Genomic DNA, 17,037 nt, shown 5'->3' with positions numbered 1-17,037 from the left:
TGGGTCTCCTCAGTGATTGAGAGCTCAAGCGCTGCTCTTCTTCCTCTTGCGCCTCCACGGCTCCGGCATTGAGGTTGGGTACTCCCCCTTCCCCGGTTTCTCCCGCGGTGTCGAGGCCGAGAAGCGTATACGGGGATGCGCCTTGACAAATGGTGCTTGATCAGCTGAGCGTGCGCATGAAACAGTCGGTTTCAGCTTTTCTATCCTCCCACAATGAATCTCAAAGGCAACCGACCTCTTGATCCGTCCTGCACACAATCTCAGGAGAGATCTGATTTCGATCATCATCGCAAATACAGTAAAATCTCTCGACAGCGAAAAACAAGGATCTCTTCACTTCCCGTCCGTGAGCTGGCTCGCCGCGCTGTGGACACCTTGTTGAAAATCTCTTACAACAGCTTTCCTTGTTCTATGGAAATCTTCGTTGATTCCGCGAAAATCGTCGAGATGAGCGTTCTCTGTACCAACACCAAATGAGGATCGAATTTAAATACGTTTGGCTTTACGCACTGCAGGAGGACGAAGTCATTGTTCTGAGTACGACGTGAAAGGAAGCTCCGGAAAGCTCTGTGCTGTATGAAAGCGAAAGAGTGACAGAATCCAGTCACGCGCTGACAATTTCTCGCCACGAGAATCACACCCTATCATATGGGTGAATTTGCCGATAAATCGCCCTATCAACCGATAAATCGTTTTATCAAACAATAGGCAACTGCTTGACCTCGAACTGCCTGCGAGACTGGGGTTCTCTGGCAGTCTCACGTGTAGCGCGCACACCTCCCCTACCGCCTCGGAGACCTTTTAGAGCGCTACGGTGGCGCGCGAACGATGACTCACCAATGGCTGCGCTCGGGAGGAGCGATCTCGAACCTCGATGTTGCGCGTATCACCCGGACGGCAAGCGCAATGATTGTGAGCGCGATTTCGCATCCCTTTCCTACGAAATCTAAATAATGAGAAGTCTTTCTGCAGGATTCTACAATCGGAGTAGAGCATGAGTCGAAGGGTGTACGCAAGACGAATCGCTGAATCATTCGGATCAATTATGTCACTAAGGTTTCGAGCGGAGCTTCTGGGCAGACAAGAGACTCTTTCCTTATTTGGACCTGATGTCTGAGATTGAACTGCTCGCCCTTGCTCTCCACTATGCGATCGAGGGTTCGATTGCCCCAGGGTACGAGCTAAGTCCAAGAACATAACGTAGGTGTTCGAACCTCAGGAAGCAACAATCCGGGGACGTTTCACGTCCTCTACCAGGGATGTCAACCTCGTGGATCACAGGTCGCATGCGGGCATCTCTCCACGAACAGTGAGCTGCGTCAAGCCCTGCGGGAGCTGAAATGCGGAGCTTCCTTCATTCAGTCTTCGGGAAATGTTTTGAGGGGACCTTCGAGAAATTCGCGGGGCTTCGGTGTTCACGACTGGGGATCATGTCCTTTCTAATTCCTCGAATTCTTCGCTTCGGCGAGCACACCCACTCCTTGATACGGAGACGTTGCCCGCGAGCTCCTTTGGCGCTCGCATGAGGCCCTACAAATCTCCGAATTCGACACCCCTGACGGTACACCCAACACGAAGAGGGAGGACCTCCTCAATGTTTTTCTCCGATCGGAGAAGACTACCCGGTGCAGGGAACGCATGATGAACGAGTTCACGCGGGAAATTTCACAGGGGCGTTACACAGTGACGCCGGGAAGTCGTTCACAGCAGAAGTCTAGATTTATTGCCTCTCTCGCCATCCTCGTGATCGACCTCAAAACATCTCTAGCAGCCGAGCTTGCGCCGAACAGGTGTCAGGTGATGAGTCGAAAGCGTCGGAATCTCGACGATCTTTCGATTCTAGGTTTTTCATGCCCAAGTCCCTAAAATGTTCGGAAGTCGGCATCTTTTTTCGATTCTGATCTGATTGTCGCAAAGGTAGCATGGAAGTCGCGCAGCGCAAGGAGGGGCCGCGCTGTGCTCGCCTCTGAGTGAGCTAGATGAAGTTAGATAGATACTCCATTTATTAAAGGGGAAAGAAAGAGCCCTCAGTGGGGATGGGCTCGAGGATAACAATTATTGTTTCTGAGGGACGCAGTGCTACCACGCCAAGCGAACATTCCATTAATGTTTCGAGCCAGTTTCCTCGCTGTAATATTGGCACCGCTGCGCCGGTTATTTACAGTGACATCAAACATGGTGTCATGTGAATCCAGACGGCGGAAACGATGATATATACGACGATCAGCCCCATCGGGAGCCGAGGTCAGGTCGGGAAGGGAGAGGGTTTCCCGGGGGACAGAACAGCGAGCCGCCACCCTACGGAGGAAGCGCCTTAGAAATTTCTCGAAACAGTCGAAGTCGGTACTTCGGTGGGGCGCAAGACCTCACCGCAGTATAAGACTCTGGGCAGGACGAGGCTTTTGTACAGACGGAGGTACGGTTCCGGTCTCTTAATGACAAAACATCGGAAAATCATATTCGAAATCGTGGCCGCGTTGAATAGGGTGAAAGCCATGTGCGCGCTGAATCTCAATCAAGGGTCCATGATGACACCGAGGTCACGATAGTTGGAACCAGCTAGGAGAAGTCCTTGGAGAGTGGGAGAGGATCGATGGCACTCGTCGACAGCAAGCTCATTTCGGGACCGAGATCATCATCTTATTGTGTGCACACCACTCCCCCACCGCATCAATGCCCCGTTGGAGAGGGTTGTTGAGGGGCCCAGTTGAATCAATGGGGGAATACAACTTGAGATCACCAGCATGGATTTTATGCGATACGTCAGCGGGTAGACGGCCGGGTAGGTCCTGAACAAACAAGGTGAAAAGCAAGGGGCTGATGACGGAGCCCAGTGGGACCCCCGAGGGCGCCGGGTAGGATTGACCGAGGGAGTCCCCAATCCTCACTCTGAAGGCACGGGAGTCAAGGTACTCCGCGAACCAGGATGTGGTTTTCGTGTCGATACGGAGGGCTTCGAGCATAGAAATGAGCAAGCTGTGATCGATCTTGTCTGAAGCCTTCGTGAAGTCAAAATACCCGCATGAAATGTTTACTCTGTCGTTGGCGGAAGTGGCCAAGTCGTGGGTCCTTTCAATGAGCTGAGTAGCAGCGGACTTCCCTCTAGTGAAACCATGTTGGTGTGGGTCACAAAGTCGTCGGGAAGGGCGGGAGGTCTTGATCATGTGATCATGGATCAGTTTTTCGAATACAATGCATGGAATCGAGATTGGGCAGTGGGCCTGCAGTTTTCTACGTGAGAGCGGCTCCCCTTCTCGTAGACGGGGGTCACGATGGATACAAAGAAAGACGAGGGGACGATACCATCTCCATACGAGCGGGATAGGATCAATGCGAGGGGTTCACTCAACTCGCGCGCGAGCATCTTGAAGACGATTCCACTTTTAGCCCCATGACCCGATGCCGGCCGAAGATACGTACGATCCTATAATTAGACGAAGAAGCCGACCCGTCCTCCGAATCCCTCACTGGCTGCATACGGATCGGGCAAGCGGCCGATCGACCGACCGGCAGGCAGGCGAGTCAGGCTGGCTGGCGCGTTATTAAGACTACTTTCCCATTGAAAACATTTCCTAAGACGGCGGCCCAAGTTGCCCATAACCCCCGAAAACGCACGTGTGCTTGTTTCTGTCGTTGTTGTTGTGTTCGCGCGGGAGATCTTCTGTTCAGTAGCCGTTGGTGTTGGCGGGAATACGAGATAGGGGGAATATTGTCCGGTGTGAGAGAGGACTTTGGTGGAAGCGAGCGAAGCTTCTCAAGTTACGAGCTCATCGGTGATTTGCGGAGAGCAACATATTCTCTCAGAGGGGTAGGCGGGAAATGCCCGATGCCCGAAAGTGGTCGACAAAAACAGACAAGAAATATTTCCCGAAAGCAGCAGTTTTGTCGAGGTCAGAGACATGCATTCCATCTGCAGTAACCAGAGTGGCAATCGGATCCCTGCCCCTGAGTCTCCTGCCAGCATAACGCAAGAAGGTCCTAGAGTCTCTGAAATCGAGGCCTGCCTCCTCGAGCACACGCAGCCGGTAAGAGGCTTTTCCAAGTTCTACAGCAAGACTCGGATTTTCAACATCGGCGAGCATCTCCTCCAGATTTCTGACATGAGTCCTGAGACGAGACAGCTTGTCCCGGCGGTGCCTTCGTAGCGGGACAGAGGCCCCGATTAGCTCCCGCATGCGGTCAACGCGCTTTGTTGCGGACAAAAAAAATGGTAATAGAACAGTGCAATTCACTCCGAGAGCCATGGGACCGTCTCCATGTACCTACATCGTCCACGCTTCTGTTCAAGGCCCGACGACTTCCAGGCATCGTTGGAGACTACCGGACGTATGCCGAGTCGATCTTCCGAGCTTCGATATTGGTCATCGGGAATGCACTTCGGCCCCATTGTACACCACGGCCTGAGTGCTAAGGGCATCCGTCCCAGATTCGACACGCCATCGAATGTAGCAAACCGTCGAAGAACTCTACTTCAGTGCTTCCCTACCCTCCTTGTCCCGCGAAACCCCCGAGAGTTCAGCGAAGCTTGCTGCGAAACCCCTGGGAGGTCCCGCGGAGCAAGTCGCGGAACACCTCGACGATATTTCGACGCTATTTCGATGGTTAAGTTCAACGAATTGCGATTTCGCGGGCTCTGAAAAAGCTGGAGGGAACTTCGGAGGTCAGCCTTGCTGTATAACTGGACCCGGGTCTAATCTTATGCTCATGAATAGCGCGTGATGTTCATTTTCGTCATCCAGTTCCGCAACCGCGCATAACGAGGTTCCATGAGGGCGCCGAAGCGTTTTTTTCTGGAAAGACGGAAATGTGGGATTCCCTCAGAGGAGTGAACTCTCATGGCACTCCGCTCATCCGTTCGATTTCAGTGCTTGGGTTCGGTCGCAATCTTAGGGGGAGACCACTCTCGCAGCGGTGAGGGCTGTCGGAAGGCACCACGATATGCGAAGCGAAGTCCTTTGATGCGAGTTCCTTAACTCCCGATTAGTCCGGCCCAGAAAGTCGGCATTCCTCCAGAATATTGGGACAAGATCGAGAATCGGAGAAATCGTTCCTAATAATCGAAATCAGTGTTTCTATTGGAACGGCAGGAATATCCCCACGGGACCCCCCTGAGGTTACGCTAGAAACTCCTCTCTGGAACTATTCCCGAGCTCATCGGATGTCGCTTACTAGCAGATCTTGATCTGAGCGAGATTCGTGCACCCAAAGCTTCCGTGCTAACACAGGTGACTCCTTCACCTCGGGTGCCAGCGACAAGTATCCGAAGAACGAAGGGATTGAGATAAATCACAGTCCACTGCCGGTGCCCAATGTTAACCAGAGGTCTGTGGCCATTTGCGCCGCCGAGCCGAGGCGCCGAGCGTGTTTTGTCTGACTTGTGATAAACCCTTTCCATTGAACGAAAATTTTGCGGCCTCCGTCAAGACTAATCAATCAATGCGCATCGCAGAGGAGCAAATCGTACCGTACTTTGTCCATCTTGAATTCGCGGCTCGACCGCGACTTATGGTAAAGATCGTGCGAGGATTTCAGGGAAAATTGAGTTCGCTTTATTATCCTCACGGACTACTATCCGGTTGAGGTTTCTTCTCCTGATACCAATCGGCTTCTGCTCTCGTTTTTCGAAAGCCGAGAGCCGGGATGAGGAGCGTCCAGATTCTAAGAGTTGACGTAAGCGCTGAAGAGTTTGGAAACGATCGATTTGGAATTCCCGGAAGCCTTGGTCCCAGGGGGTGGGAGGAGAGAATCGCAGCGGGGATTGTTCTCGAAACCTTGGCAGAGAACGCTCAACGTGGTGCCGGAGTTGCGCTGGAGGAGGCCGAGTCCGAATTCTATAGACTCCTTTCCACATTGAGACTCGACGACTTCAGTAGAACATTTCTGGTAGCGCTGATACAAACAACAAGCCGTGGGGATGCGATCGGAGAACTTGGCTTTCTCGAGTTTCTCGAGGCCCGCATGGATATCATCGACGCATTTTTTGCCCTCGGGTTGAGCCTTGGCCAAGCATGGAGCGTGTTTCAAGTAGTCGCCGCGGACCTTACTTCCTTTTTTACAGAATTCCTCGCTGCTACGGAGTGGATCCTTGGTAGCCCAGGCAATAATCTCCTTTTGGATGGGAGTCGCGCACTGTGATGTGTACTGGTTGACGCATTCCTTGGCTTCTTGACCGACTGAGCAATACTTGTCGATGTCTGCGTCGGTAGCAGGAACTTTCGAGACTCCAGCTGCTGAAGCAGCGCACAAATCCAATTCGCGTAGATGACACTTGTCCGACACGACGTAAGGCGCAAGGCCTACAACAATTATGGCGATTGATGCTGCAACTTTCATCATTAGCTGCTTCAAGTGTTTGTCGAAGAACAACTGCTGAGCCGGACCGAGTTCGAAGTCATATTTATACTAGACTGAGGACCAGCGTCTCCAGTCGATACCCTCTCCAGTTCCCTGTCGGAGCAGTGGTGGCAGCGCGATTTTTTCCTTTTTTACGCTGCTCGTACGGAAAAACTTGTTATTCCGAACTTGGTTGTCCTTCGTGATGTCATTCAACGTATCGATCATCCGTCTACGAGGAGCGGTACACGGCAGGCTCAGGCATCGCATCGCCATGAAAACCTCTGATACGGGCGTCTCTCTCTCCTCTCTCGAATCCTTTTCATTGAATACCACAGCGAGACCATAGAAAACAGAAAATCACTGTCAGCATAACTCGTATCGTTATCGAGCATTCTGGACCATCGTCAAGTAGCTGGGCTTCTCCGCGACGCTATAAGTCGTCGGATGACGAAACATGGCGATCAGCGCCATTTATCAAACAAGGCTCACCGCCACGACCGCATGTTGATGGGAAGTCATGGGATACGGCAGACTATCGGAGGCGATGCATCGATTGTCGTTCTGATCAACAGCGGCTCCTGGAGCGAGGCCGTAACATGCTTCCCCGAGGGGATGAATCATGGAGGGAGTCAGGCTTCTCAGTCTTCCTTCTTAGCTCCGCGTGTCTCGCGCTTCGCGTATTCGCCGATGATAGAGGATGTTTTTTTCCGATGAGAAAGTCTGTGAAGCCTGATCCGTCAGCTCGTTTCACAAATACGTGAACGGAAATATCCTCCCCGCTGAGAAAGCATGGTAGGCAAAAGGCGACTGTATCGCTTCGCGGAAATATCGGACGAGGGACAGGAGTCGATTGTTCCGCGATTTCATTCAATGCTAGAATCTAAAAATCATCCTATCATTGGACGGCCACGATCGATGGAATGGAGAAACCTCGCGCTAGCGCGAGAACAGTCGGGGCCAGAGCGAGAAAAAGATTATTGATGGCATTCGAGGTCATTATGACGATTCGATTTTTCGCGAGACTCGATATTCTGTCGAGGCGGGCAGACGATCTTGCGATTTTAATGTTAGCGACCGTGTACTCGGGAAGGGATTATTCAGTTTTTCAACGGAAGGCTTTTATTGAGGAAAGATATCTGCGGACAAATACGCCGAAGTTCGGGAGCTGCGATGTCGTCCAGATCCGAATCAGACTTTGAAGTATGCTTTCATAATCTTGCCGATCATTGACTTATTGTTCCCCTTGGGAGTGGTGCCTTTGGTCGGTAACAAAGAAGGACACTGGGGATTTGCGTCGAATCCCTGACACATCACGTTTGGTAAATCTCCAGACACCATTCTCAGGATAAGCTGCCCGTATTCGATAGCCTCTTTACCGCACATGGACTCTATGATATTCTCCGTACATTTCTGATGCCGGACGTGCGCGCAGCATGCGGTCGCTACTCTATCCTGATGCTTCGCTTGCTCAAGTTTCTCGAGGGCTGCTTGCATGTCACTCACGCACTCTTTTTCCTTAGCCTGAGCTTTCGCAAGACACGGTGCATGTTTGAGAAAGTTTTTCCGAATGGCGCTGTCCTTCGAGCAAAAATCATCCGCAGTTTTTTCGGGACCTTCAGTAACGAAATGGAGGAGCTCTTTCTGTAGAGGAGTCGCGCACTTAGCGAGGTATTCGTCCGAGCAGTTTCTGGACCCTTGGGCTAATTTGCAATAGCTCTCAACTTCGGCATCGCTCGAGGGAACATTCTTCGTTCCAGCTGCGTCAGCGGCGCACAAATCCAATTCCCGTAAATGACATGGGTCGCTAACGGCATCGGATGGGATAAGAAGGAGGTTGAGCACTGAGAGAACACTGAACAGAGGAATGGCTCTTAGAGTCGCTGAACATTGGCCCGACATGGCTCCTGGCAATGGATACCGACTTTGTGAGGTCCATGCTTGAGAAACTTAGATTTTATACTGGAACCAGTTTCCTCGTCGGCTTAAGTTCTTCCTTGATATCCATACCATTTTCCTTTCAACTCTTCTGCCCTCACGGGATCGGGCCGTCAAAGCACGGTCTTTCGACGACTTTTCCGAGGAGCAGGTTTACTCATCCCGAGCGCGCGGAAGCTTTCTCCCCGTGTCGTGGTAATTACCGAGGGTATGCTCGTGCGGCGGCTCACGGATTCATTAGTGAATTTGAAGTTCCCCGGGTGCGTGATTCATGCCGAGCGGATCTCCTTCTTCCAAAGGTTATTCTGCGTGCTGCTGGCATTTGACAGAATCATTACCGGTTCACTGAAAGCCATCATCGAGACCCATTCTGCGAGTAATTGAATGACCTAGGTTTGCAAATGAGCTCGAATAGGAAGAGATGATGTCGAGAGGCCTTCATGATTCATTACCATATATATGTACTCTCGTCCGTCAGCCGTCAGTTGAGTCTAAGACCCATAGAACTATGCAAAGTACCCATGAGGAAAAACGCTCGTCATGGGTACGCTTTCGTAATGAGAAGGCAACGAGGCCCAATCAGGCATCCTTCCGGCATCTGCAGAGAAATCGTATACTAGAATCGAGTGATGAGTGAGATATGATAGTATCCCATTTCTCCAAAGAAGCGCCTTCAATCGGTATTTAATTCTCGATCAATATCGTTTCCAGCTCGATGGCTGGTTCCGTGCGGGAGTTGTTCATCTAGCAAGACATGCGCCTGGGATGAAGCTCGGTGGACGTATCCAGATTGTCAGCACATGGAAACTCCGCGCGTTGTCTTGCAACACTGTCTCTCAACCGCCAAGGTATTTCGCGTCGAGTCATAATCTCAATGATGTAGGTTCCTCTTTTCTGGGAATCGGATCCGCCTCAAAGGCTGCATGCACTTATCGATTCAGCCACCAGTGCCCCCACATGGCGTTCCGGTCCCAGGCTTCTGATCCGATCACGCTACCTTTCCAGATACTTTTCCTCGGGGATTCCACGCTGCGTGGCATGATGTACGAGGCGGTTCAACAGCTCGATGGATCCTTGGCTCGCTGGGAAAAGTCACATGATATTGCTGTGTATAATCAGACAAATCGGGGGAACACTGTATTCGCGTTTGCGTACTATCCGAAATTCTGGCGTCGAGAATTGCCGTCTTTCGAGTGGACCTTGAAGAAGCTTATAGATAGGTAAGTGAGAGAATTGATTGGTCCGGCTGGGCCCTCATAAGTAAGGCTGGGAATCATTCACGGCAATTTCCTCGAGAATTCACGGCAATTTTCACCCCCTATTGACTTCCTATGGAGGATCGCCTGGAAATGCCGAGGAAATTCACGGCTTCCGGCGCGACCGCGCCAACTTCCTAGCCCTACTCATAAGGGATCCCTGCTTTCTCTCGAATCATGCACTTGTTCGGGAATGCCGCGCGTGTAGCAACTTCGCAACGGCACATGTTCTCTGATGTCTCGGATACCATTCTTCCGCGGTCAGGACAGGGGCGGATCCAGGAATCCTCCGAGGGGGGCGGTTCATGCACCGGGGTTGGGAGGGTCCTGCTTCAACATGGGGAATATAGGAAGCCCCCTTCCCCTGGATCCGCCGCAGGGTCAGGATGAGAGCTGCCTCCCGATCCGCTGTGTCGTGCTCAAGACATGACCCTCCGAGATCGCGAAGCCTCAGAGAATCCGTCCAATACAAGAACGAATTTCGATTTTGAAGGGTTCCTGCCTCAAGAATCAAAGGGGAAGACATGGTCCTAGTTTTGGGAGGAGTACATTGGCTCACCAAGACACACATGGATGCAGCTTTGAAGCTGTTGTCAGAGTAAGTCATCGTCGCGCTTGGATTCCAATATTATCTGCATTGGCACTCATATCGGAATACACAATCCTCGACCGCTCCCCCTATAGGCGAGCTGATTCCACGCATCAAGCGCTCGGAATGATCTTTTGATGCGCTGATAGGGAATTTGACACCGCCTCTCGCCTCTCTTACAGGCAGGGTCTTCACGGGGCCAGGATAGTGGTGAAAACATTGGGTGCCGGCTTCCATCAGCGCGTTCATGGCGTCCACTTCCTCCCAAAGGTGACTACAGGGCACGGTAATCCGGTCTAGCGGATCGGCCCTGGCCCAAGTGCTATATTCCCCACCGCAGTGTGGTATAATTTTCCCCTCAGCGATTCTGTAAGCTCCCAGCGCAAACCGCCTCCTCTAGTCGTCGGATGCTGTCTATCTTTCGGTGAATGCATCACTTACTATCGTTCCAGGAGAGCTTGAAGAAGATAGTCTCGCATAATCAGCACATCATTACTGCATCTCTTCAGCGAGGTTTCGCAGTCGTTGATACACTCCGCATGACGTACGCGAGGTACAAAGACTTCACTGAGGGGAAATGCGCCTGTCATTTCCATAAGGTATAACCTAAAGCGAGTCGGAGAATTTGGAGGAAATGCGTGAAATGAACTCGGATAGAATGTATTGGACCTGCTCCAAGCTGGCTTACTCCCACAGGTGATGAAACTTCGGGCCAACCTGTATCAGGTTGAAGGTTTAATCAATCGACAGTACACGAACATGATGCTCCAAAATCTCTGCTCCTGAAGCTCAAGTTGGTTTCGCCTTCTTACTCGCAGTTTGTTAATCGTGATCTCAAATAAGGAATCCGGTTTGTGGCATTTCGATTCCCGGATCTCGCGAGAAAGAAAGAATTCCGCTTCAAATACACATACGCGTCATCCTCAGCACGCTCGATCGCACCATCACGACTGCCTTCGACGTTCCGAGGAACGAAAATTGCTGGTGCTACTCCTACGACGGCAAGACGAAGGATTGGCAGCGACAGGGAGAGGTGCCAACCCCGTCCCGCTGAAGAGAATGTCGAGAGGAGATGTCGGACCAAGCCTTTACTCGCCGTCGGGGCTTGATTCCGAGCCGGAGAACTTATCGTTCACCGTCACCCTCTCCTAATTGACCTCACTGATATCGCCTTGATTGAAAATGATCAAGATGAAGTTAGAAATACGCGGGAATCGTTTGCCAACTCCCACGAGAGACAATCACCAAGGGGTCCACACCGATATCCATGAGAAAGGTCAGACTATTTATCACCGACACGTTGAAAGAGTGGAAGTTCTGACTTTTTTTCCATTCGACCAAGTGGAACCCGCATCGCTACCATATGAGGATCCTGGAGGGAGCTGATTTCGGGTGCTATGATCAACAAAATCGACCAGAATGAATGATTTGAGAGTGATCAGAAAGAGAAAGCAATGAACTAATTCCATAGAAAATTCCTGTGAACTGTGACTGAATCGGGGACATGCCTGTCTATTTCTCAGAAAATGAAGGCGATGTGGCTGAGCTCAGGAATCTCATCCGGGTCAGTCGCTGGAAGATGGGTGAAGTTCCATGACTCAGATTCAGGTTCCACGAAGGAAGGATTTAGGTATGGCTTCTGTTTTAGAGTATTCCCCACCATTGATGTGAGGTACCGGAGGAGCGGAATTGTCATATATTTCCGACGCTGTACTCGTCGAAGATGTTTCCCTCGTTCCCTTCGCCTAGATCCTTCGTCGCGGAAAACCTCTTTTCATATCAAAGTTTCGGATGAATTCCGTCCCACGATGGAATCGAAAAAAAGCCCTCGAAAATAATCGAGGAGTGATATGCCGCTCACTTGAAAGACCGTCTCCTATGGTATTCTTGCTTATCAGATATGCAGCGCATTGACGGAGCCCGACGGTATGATCGAGCCAGATTTAGATTATTGCATGCTCCTCAGTACAATCCCGTAAAACAATCATATTAGCGGTGGCGAAGGCGTGCTCGAGGTTGGTTCCGTGGAGTTTCTGACCCGCACGCCAGCGACGGACAGGATCTCCCTTTTGTTAACTCTGAACAGGAAGAACCTCTGACGTTCAGCCGCTCAAAGCCGGAATGAGACTGCGACAATACAATCAATATGAAATCGAGCGACTTTTGTCGAAATATTTACAACAATTTCATGAGTCTGCGGAGTTTTATGAAGAGGACTCCCGAGGTTATTGCTTCGACATTCAGGAATGATCCCTCAATAATTATGTGATGCAGAGATCATCAAATACGTACAATGATGACTTACTTTGTGCTGAAGAACTCGTGGTTGACTATTCGGCCATATTGCAAAAGTTAAGGAAGGATTCGAATGTAGAAGACTCAGCCGGAATCCCCAGGATTCGGTATTGACGCTGATTGTCGAAAAAGTAATATCTAATAAACTGCTACCCCGAACGAGTGGTGTGGGGCCTATTTTCAGTCGATGAGGCTCAGGACGACGATTGAATAGGGACCAAGAAAGCCAGGAGGAGGAAATCAAGATCAATCTCGAAAAGGGAGTCGAATTCGTCGGAGGAGAGAATTCCGAAAGTAGAAAGAAACGGAAGATTCGTGACAGGAGCATCAACCCAGGAAGAATCGAGATGGAAAGGAATCCTGGCAAGAAGTTTGCAGGGCTCTTCTCTCGACGGGCGTGACATATCAATACTCACCGGCGCCCGCGCCGGTGGTTCCTGGGTGTATATCTATGTTTTTCCTGCACAAAGAGATTGTTGGGGATTCCAATCAATCTACCTGACCAGATGTTCATTCGGATGTAGTCGAGAGGGGCGGACTTGGGAAATGTTCGAACGAGGCTCCTCGGAGATTGTTTCAGGCAACACGGAGGGTTCGCTCCTTCTGTGAGAGGAATGATGAGGATCTATCTCCGCCATGATCTTTATCGATATCCTCCGGGAACGAACGCCGCCGGGCTCGCCGATCCGTGCAGGGAAGCGAGAATCTCGCCGTACCAAGGAGCAGAATGAAATACGGTACAAACTCGATTATATCACCTAATTCGTTTTCAGAAATGGTGGTATAATCTAGAGCGTGATATAATCGAGGTTCCATAGACTCCCGTGGGAATCGATTATATAATATCACATCTCTGACTCGATTGAAGACAGCGTTGCAGTGGCTTGGGGCGCAAGAAATTTGCTCCGATTTGCTTCGACTAGCCCGACCGCGCGCCGCTGCTTCTGCGCTTGGCACAAACTAGTGTCCAGTGTGCCTCTTTTCTTCAATCGAAATGCCTAATTACCATGGATGATCCCTTCTTAATAAATCGCTTTCTGACTGGAAAATACCTCTTCTCGATTACATGAGTGTTTATCGGCGGCATCGAGACTATTCCAGGTTTGTTACATGGGAACACAGGCATGATTCGTGGAGGTGATATAATCAAGTTTCTGAGAAGTTCAGAGATGGAACATTCGAAAAATTCATTCGAATGTTTCTTTAGGTGATATAATCGAGTTTTCCCGATATCGGGACGAGAGAATCGTGGGGGGTGATATAATCGAGTTCCAAAATTTTCAGGGTGATTCATTCGAGTGTGATATAATCGAGTTTGTACTGTACTGAACAAGAATGAAATAGTGAACAATTGGAGGAGAATGACATACTGAATAGTTTAGGCAGGATACTGATTCCGCAAAGCCAGTGCGTCGATGGGAAGAGCTCGGCAATGCAGGGACCGCTCGCGGGCCGATACCGGAGACGATAATTAAGAAGCATTCGCGAGAGAAATGCAAAAAAATCCCTCCCGGTCAGACTGCAACACCCACTGGATAAGCGACTTCGTATCGTGTGAGTCCGAAGTTCAGCCGTTTTCAAGTCTGGATGTCGTCCGCGATGCAAGAAGAGATCTGATTCTCTTAAGCGGAAAATGAAAATCATCGAGAGGCAGTCACGCAATCGGGATTTCCGCTGAAAAATTTCCGTCACAAGTCACAACACCGTGCAACTCGTGACTGAGGCCATCAACAAGCGTTCCAGATCGGAAGAGAGAGCTGAGTCAGTTCACAGTCAACTTCTGCCGTAGAGCTTACGAGCGACTCTTGTCTCCCGGTGGAAAACTTCTATCACGCTTCACCATTCTCGCGACTGATTGCGAATTGACGGGGATGGAGCCGTGAGAACAGTCTTCGTGATCCGCTGCCGCATAGACCGAGGAGCGTCGCTCTGAGCTGACCCCGAAACTCGGGTATTGTCGATTCCTCCGAGATTGTCAGATGTGCTGCGGACAAGTATCCTCATCCGCAGATCACTCGAATCCTCAAGGACTCTACGGCGGCTGGCTGTAACAACCAGGAGATGGGATGAAACAGACGGAGTCCGACTTGCTCTCAGAATATGGATGCTTTGATCAGCTATGGGCATCACGGTCAGCGGCGGATCCAGGAGGGGGGGGCATTGCCCCCTCCTCACAAAGATTTCTCTCCGGCCCATAGGGCTCCATGTTGAGGCCCAGCATCAGCGGCGGTTGGCCCCTACCAAGAAAAAATTCTGGATCCGCCTCTGATCACGGTGAGTCTAGCTATTTCTGCCGCCGCGTTTTCAGAAGAGATGCGGGATCGGATCAACATCTGCAGAGCCCCATAGCCTCTTTCTCGAGTCAATAAGATAACGATCGCTGACACATTTCTTACTGAGATGGGGCACAGCGTAGGCGCTTATAGTCTCAGATGGCACTCGACAAGACACTTATTGCTTGTCTCCGAGTTGATCCAGCGGAATGAGGAGCAATCGGGGCAATTTGATTCGGTGAGCATGTACATCAGGCATGGTTATTCGTACCATGTATCTCACAGTATCACCTCAATCCGATGAAGGAAGTCCCTCTCCTATGGTGCGAACCTCGGGGAAATAGAGTCAGCGACGAATACCAGACGGTTCTGCCGGAAGCATCTCGGTCTCGCGAGTAATGTCGGTTTTGTCAGACGGCGCTCGGCTTCTCAAACGAAGTGTCCTTGGAAACTCAGATCTTCTCTTCGATGCGCGGTCGGACTCCCTACGTGGTCATTGCACAATACGCATGAATCACCCAAGACTGATCTCCGCAACAGTGTGTTTTCATGGGAGGTATGCTCCAAAATCATCGATGCGGACATACCAAGTGAATTACTTCTACCTAGCCACATTTTCGCCTTTTATCACCTCTTATTCTTTTCCGAGAGTTCTCTGGAGCGCTCGCTCTTCCTCTTTCGATCATCTTCATGCGATCACTTGCCGAATCCGCCGTGCCGTCATGTTTCAGACAATCGATAGTCACCCATATCTTCAAGAAAGGCGATCGTTCCCAATCGCTCAAGTTTCGGTCGCTTGTCTCCGTATGGAGAGCATTATTGCGAATCACATCTCCCACTACTTATCGTGGAATGACCTCTTTGATCAAAATCAACATGGGTTCTGCAAGGGCCGTTCCTTGGTGACGCAACTACTGGATGCCCTCTAGAGCTGGGGCGTCGCTCTCTTGACCGGGCGCGATGTTCACTGCGTCTATTTTGACTTTATCAAGCGTTCGGCCGGGAGAATCGCGGTCGTCCCCTCTCAAAACGTTCTGCTCTAAGAATTCGTCAATCCATCGTTGACTGGATTGGTGCCTACTTGTCAAACAGACAATTCATTGTCCAAGTCAAAAAATTTTTCGCCTGTATACCCTCACTCTCCGAGCTCAACGCCGCGGCTGATGCCCGCGCTTTCAGGCGTCTGATCTCTGGTGGTACCCTCGATCGCTTTTCAAACTTCTCCACTGATCGCCACCGCTCTGGTGTTGAACTTGAACCGAAATGTATTGCTAGGAACAAAATCGTCAAGCAACTCTTTTCTCGGAGACTCTCCAGCACTTCTTCCCTGTTTATATCCTTGTTATCATCCTTACGGATTGATAATAAAAGCGAATGAATGAATGAATGAATGAATGACATTCCATGTATCGAAAAGGAAAATTAGGTATTCGAGTATCACACATTAAGGTTATAAATAAAGCTCCGGTAAGGCTGAATCAGACGAGAGGCTCGCTCGAACGATCCTGGCGTTTCCGCGCTGGATTTCCACGGATATTCTCCGCATCAGAAAGCTTGTCGCCATTCTATTTCCCGTGCGGTGCTCAATCCTTCCACCAATCTAAAAGGCCCAGTCCCACGCCGCAGGTCCCCAGACCCCGGAGCTCTCCGAAGCAAACGGCACAAACTCGTATTCTGCGAGCAACTCCCGATATTTAGATTCCTTCTCAGCCTCTCCCCTCGAGGTGACCGCCCCCGGAGTTCGGGCAATAGATCTGAAGCTGACCGCAAAGGAATCCTCTACTGTAGCATCCCAAATGAGTCGTCGGCCTCTCGTCCAAGGACCTGTCGTCACACCGTCTGGTCGGAGACGCTCCGTTGTCGACAGCCCGTTCGGCTCCCGTGCGTTGGAAACTACCCCTTGGCGGAGTGCCCTGGATATCAAGTCATTAATGGCCACGTCACAAGCCTCCCGACCACTGGCTGACAAGGCACAGCTGAGTTTGTGGTGAGCCTCCGGCGAGACCTCGCCGCAGGGACACCGATACGGACTGGCGAGTCTCAGCCCGAGGCGGAGCCCAGCAACCTCCGTGAAATCGATGTCCTCTAGTAGAGTTCCAATCGCCTTGCAGTTAAAGGCCCGGAGCCAAAGGCTTGAATCCGGCTTAGCAGCGCATGTTAGACGGATGATATCCAACGGTGACTCTCTGAACCTCGTTAGCAAAGCGTCGTGGGTATGTTGACTAGAAATTCTCACCCATGTGCTCTGCTTGCCCCTTCGTTCTGTCGGTAGACAGCCGTATGTACTCTCAAAGAGAGCATTTGCGTCTTCCTGGAGTACCACCTGAGTATTGGGACGATTAAGGAGGTTCCT

General features: G+C 50.8%; 2 protein-coding genes across 2 annotated transcripts in view; one reads left to right on the top strand and one right to left on the bottom strand.

Annotated features, from left to right (window-relative positions):
• The window catches only part of LOC100903913 (cadherin-like and PC-esterase domain-containing protein 1), a 37,759-nt gene extending 26,713 nt beyond the window's left edge, over positions 1–11,046 (top strand). Inside the window, exons 5-10 of the mRNA XM_029110551.1 lie at positions 8,983–9,119; positions 9,277–9,491; positions 10,021–10,125; positions 10,299–10,386; positions 10,569–10,715; positions 10,813–11,046. Coding sequence (XP_028966384.1) covers positions 8,983–9,119; positions 9,277–9,491; positions 10,021–10,125; positions 10,299–10,386; positions 10,569–10,715; positions 10,813–10,902 — 782 coding nt within the window. The 3' untranslated portion in view covers positions 10,903–11,046. The remainder of the gene's footprint in view (positions 1–8,982; positions 9,120–9,276; positions 9,492–10,020; positions 10,126–10,298; positions 10,387–10,568; positions 10,716–10,812) is intronic.
• On the bottom strand, positions 5,527–6,371 carry LOC100903770 (uncharacterized). Its single transcript, XM_003737269.2, has one exon. It carries the CDS (start codon positions 6,334–6,336, stop codon positions 5,659–5,661), a length of 678 nt encoding a protein of 225 aa, XP_003737317.1. The 5' UTR covers positions 6,337–6,371; the 3' UTR covers positions 5,527–5,658.
• Positions 11,047–17,037: the final 5,991 nt, after the last annotated feature.

Source organism: Galendromus occidentalis, unplaced genomic scaffold, assembly GCF_000255335.2.
Source record: "Galendromus occidentalis unplaced genomic scaffold, Mocc_1.1 scf7180000075422, whole genome shotgun sequence".
NCBI classification, from domain to species: Eukaryota; Metazoa; Arthropoda; class Arachnida; order Mesostigmata; family Phytoseiidae; genus Galendromus; species Galendromus occidentalis.
The sequence above is the reverse complement of the archived record's forward strand: the minus strand, read 5'-3'. Positions and strand labels throughout refer to the sequence as shown.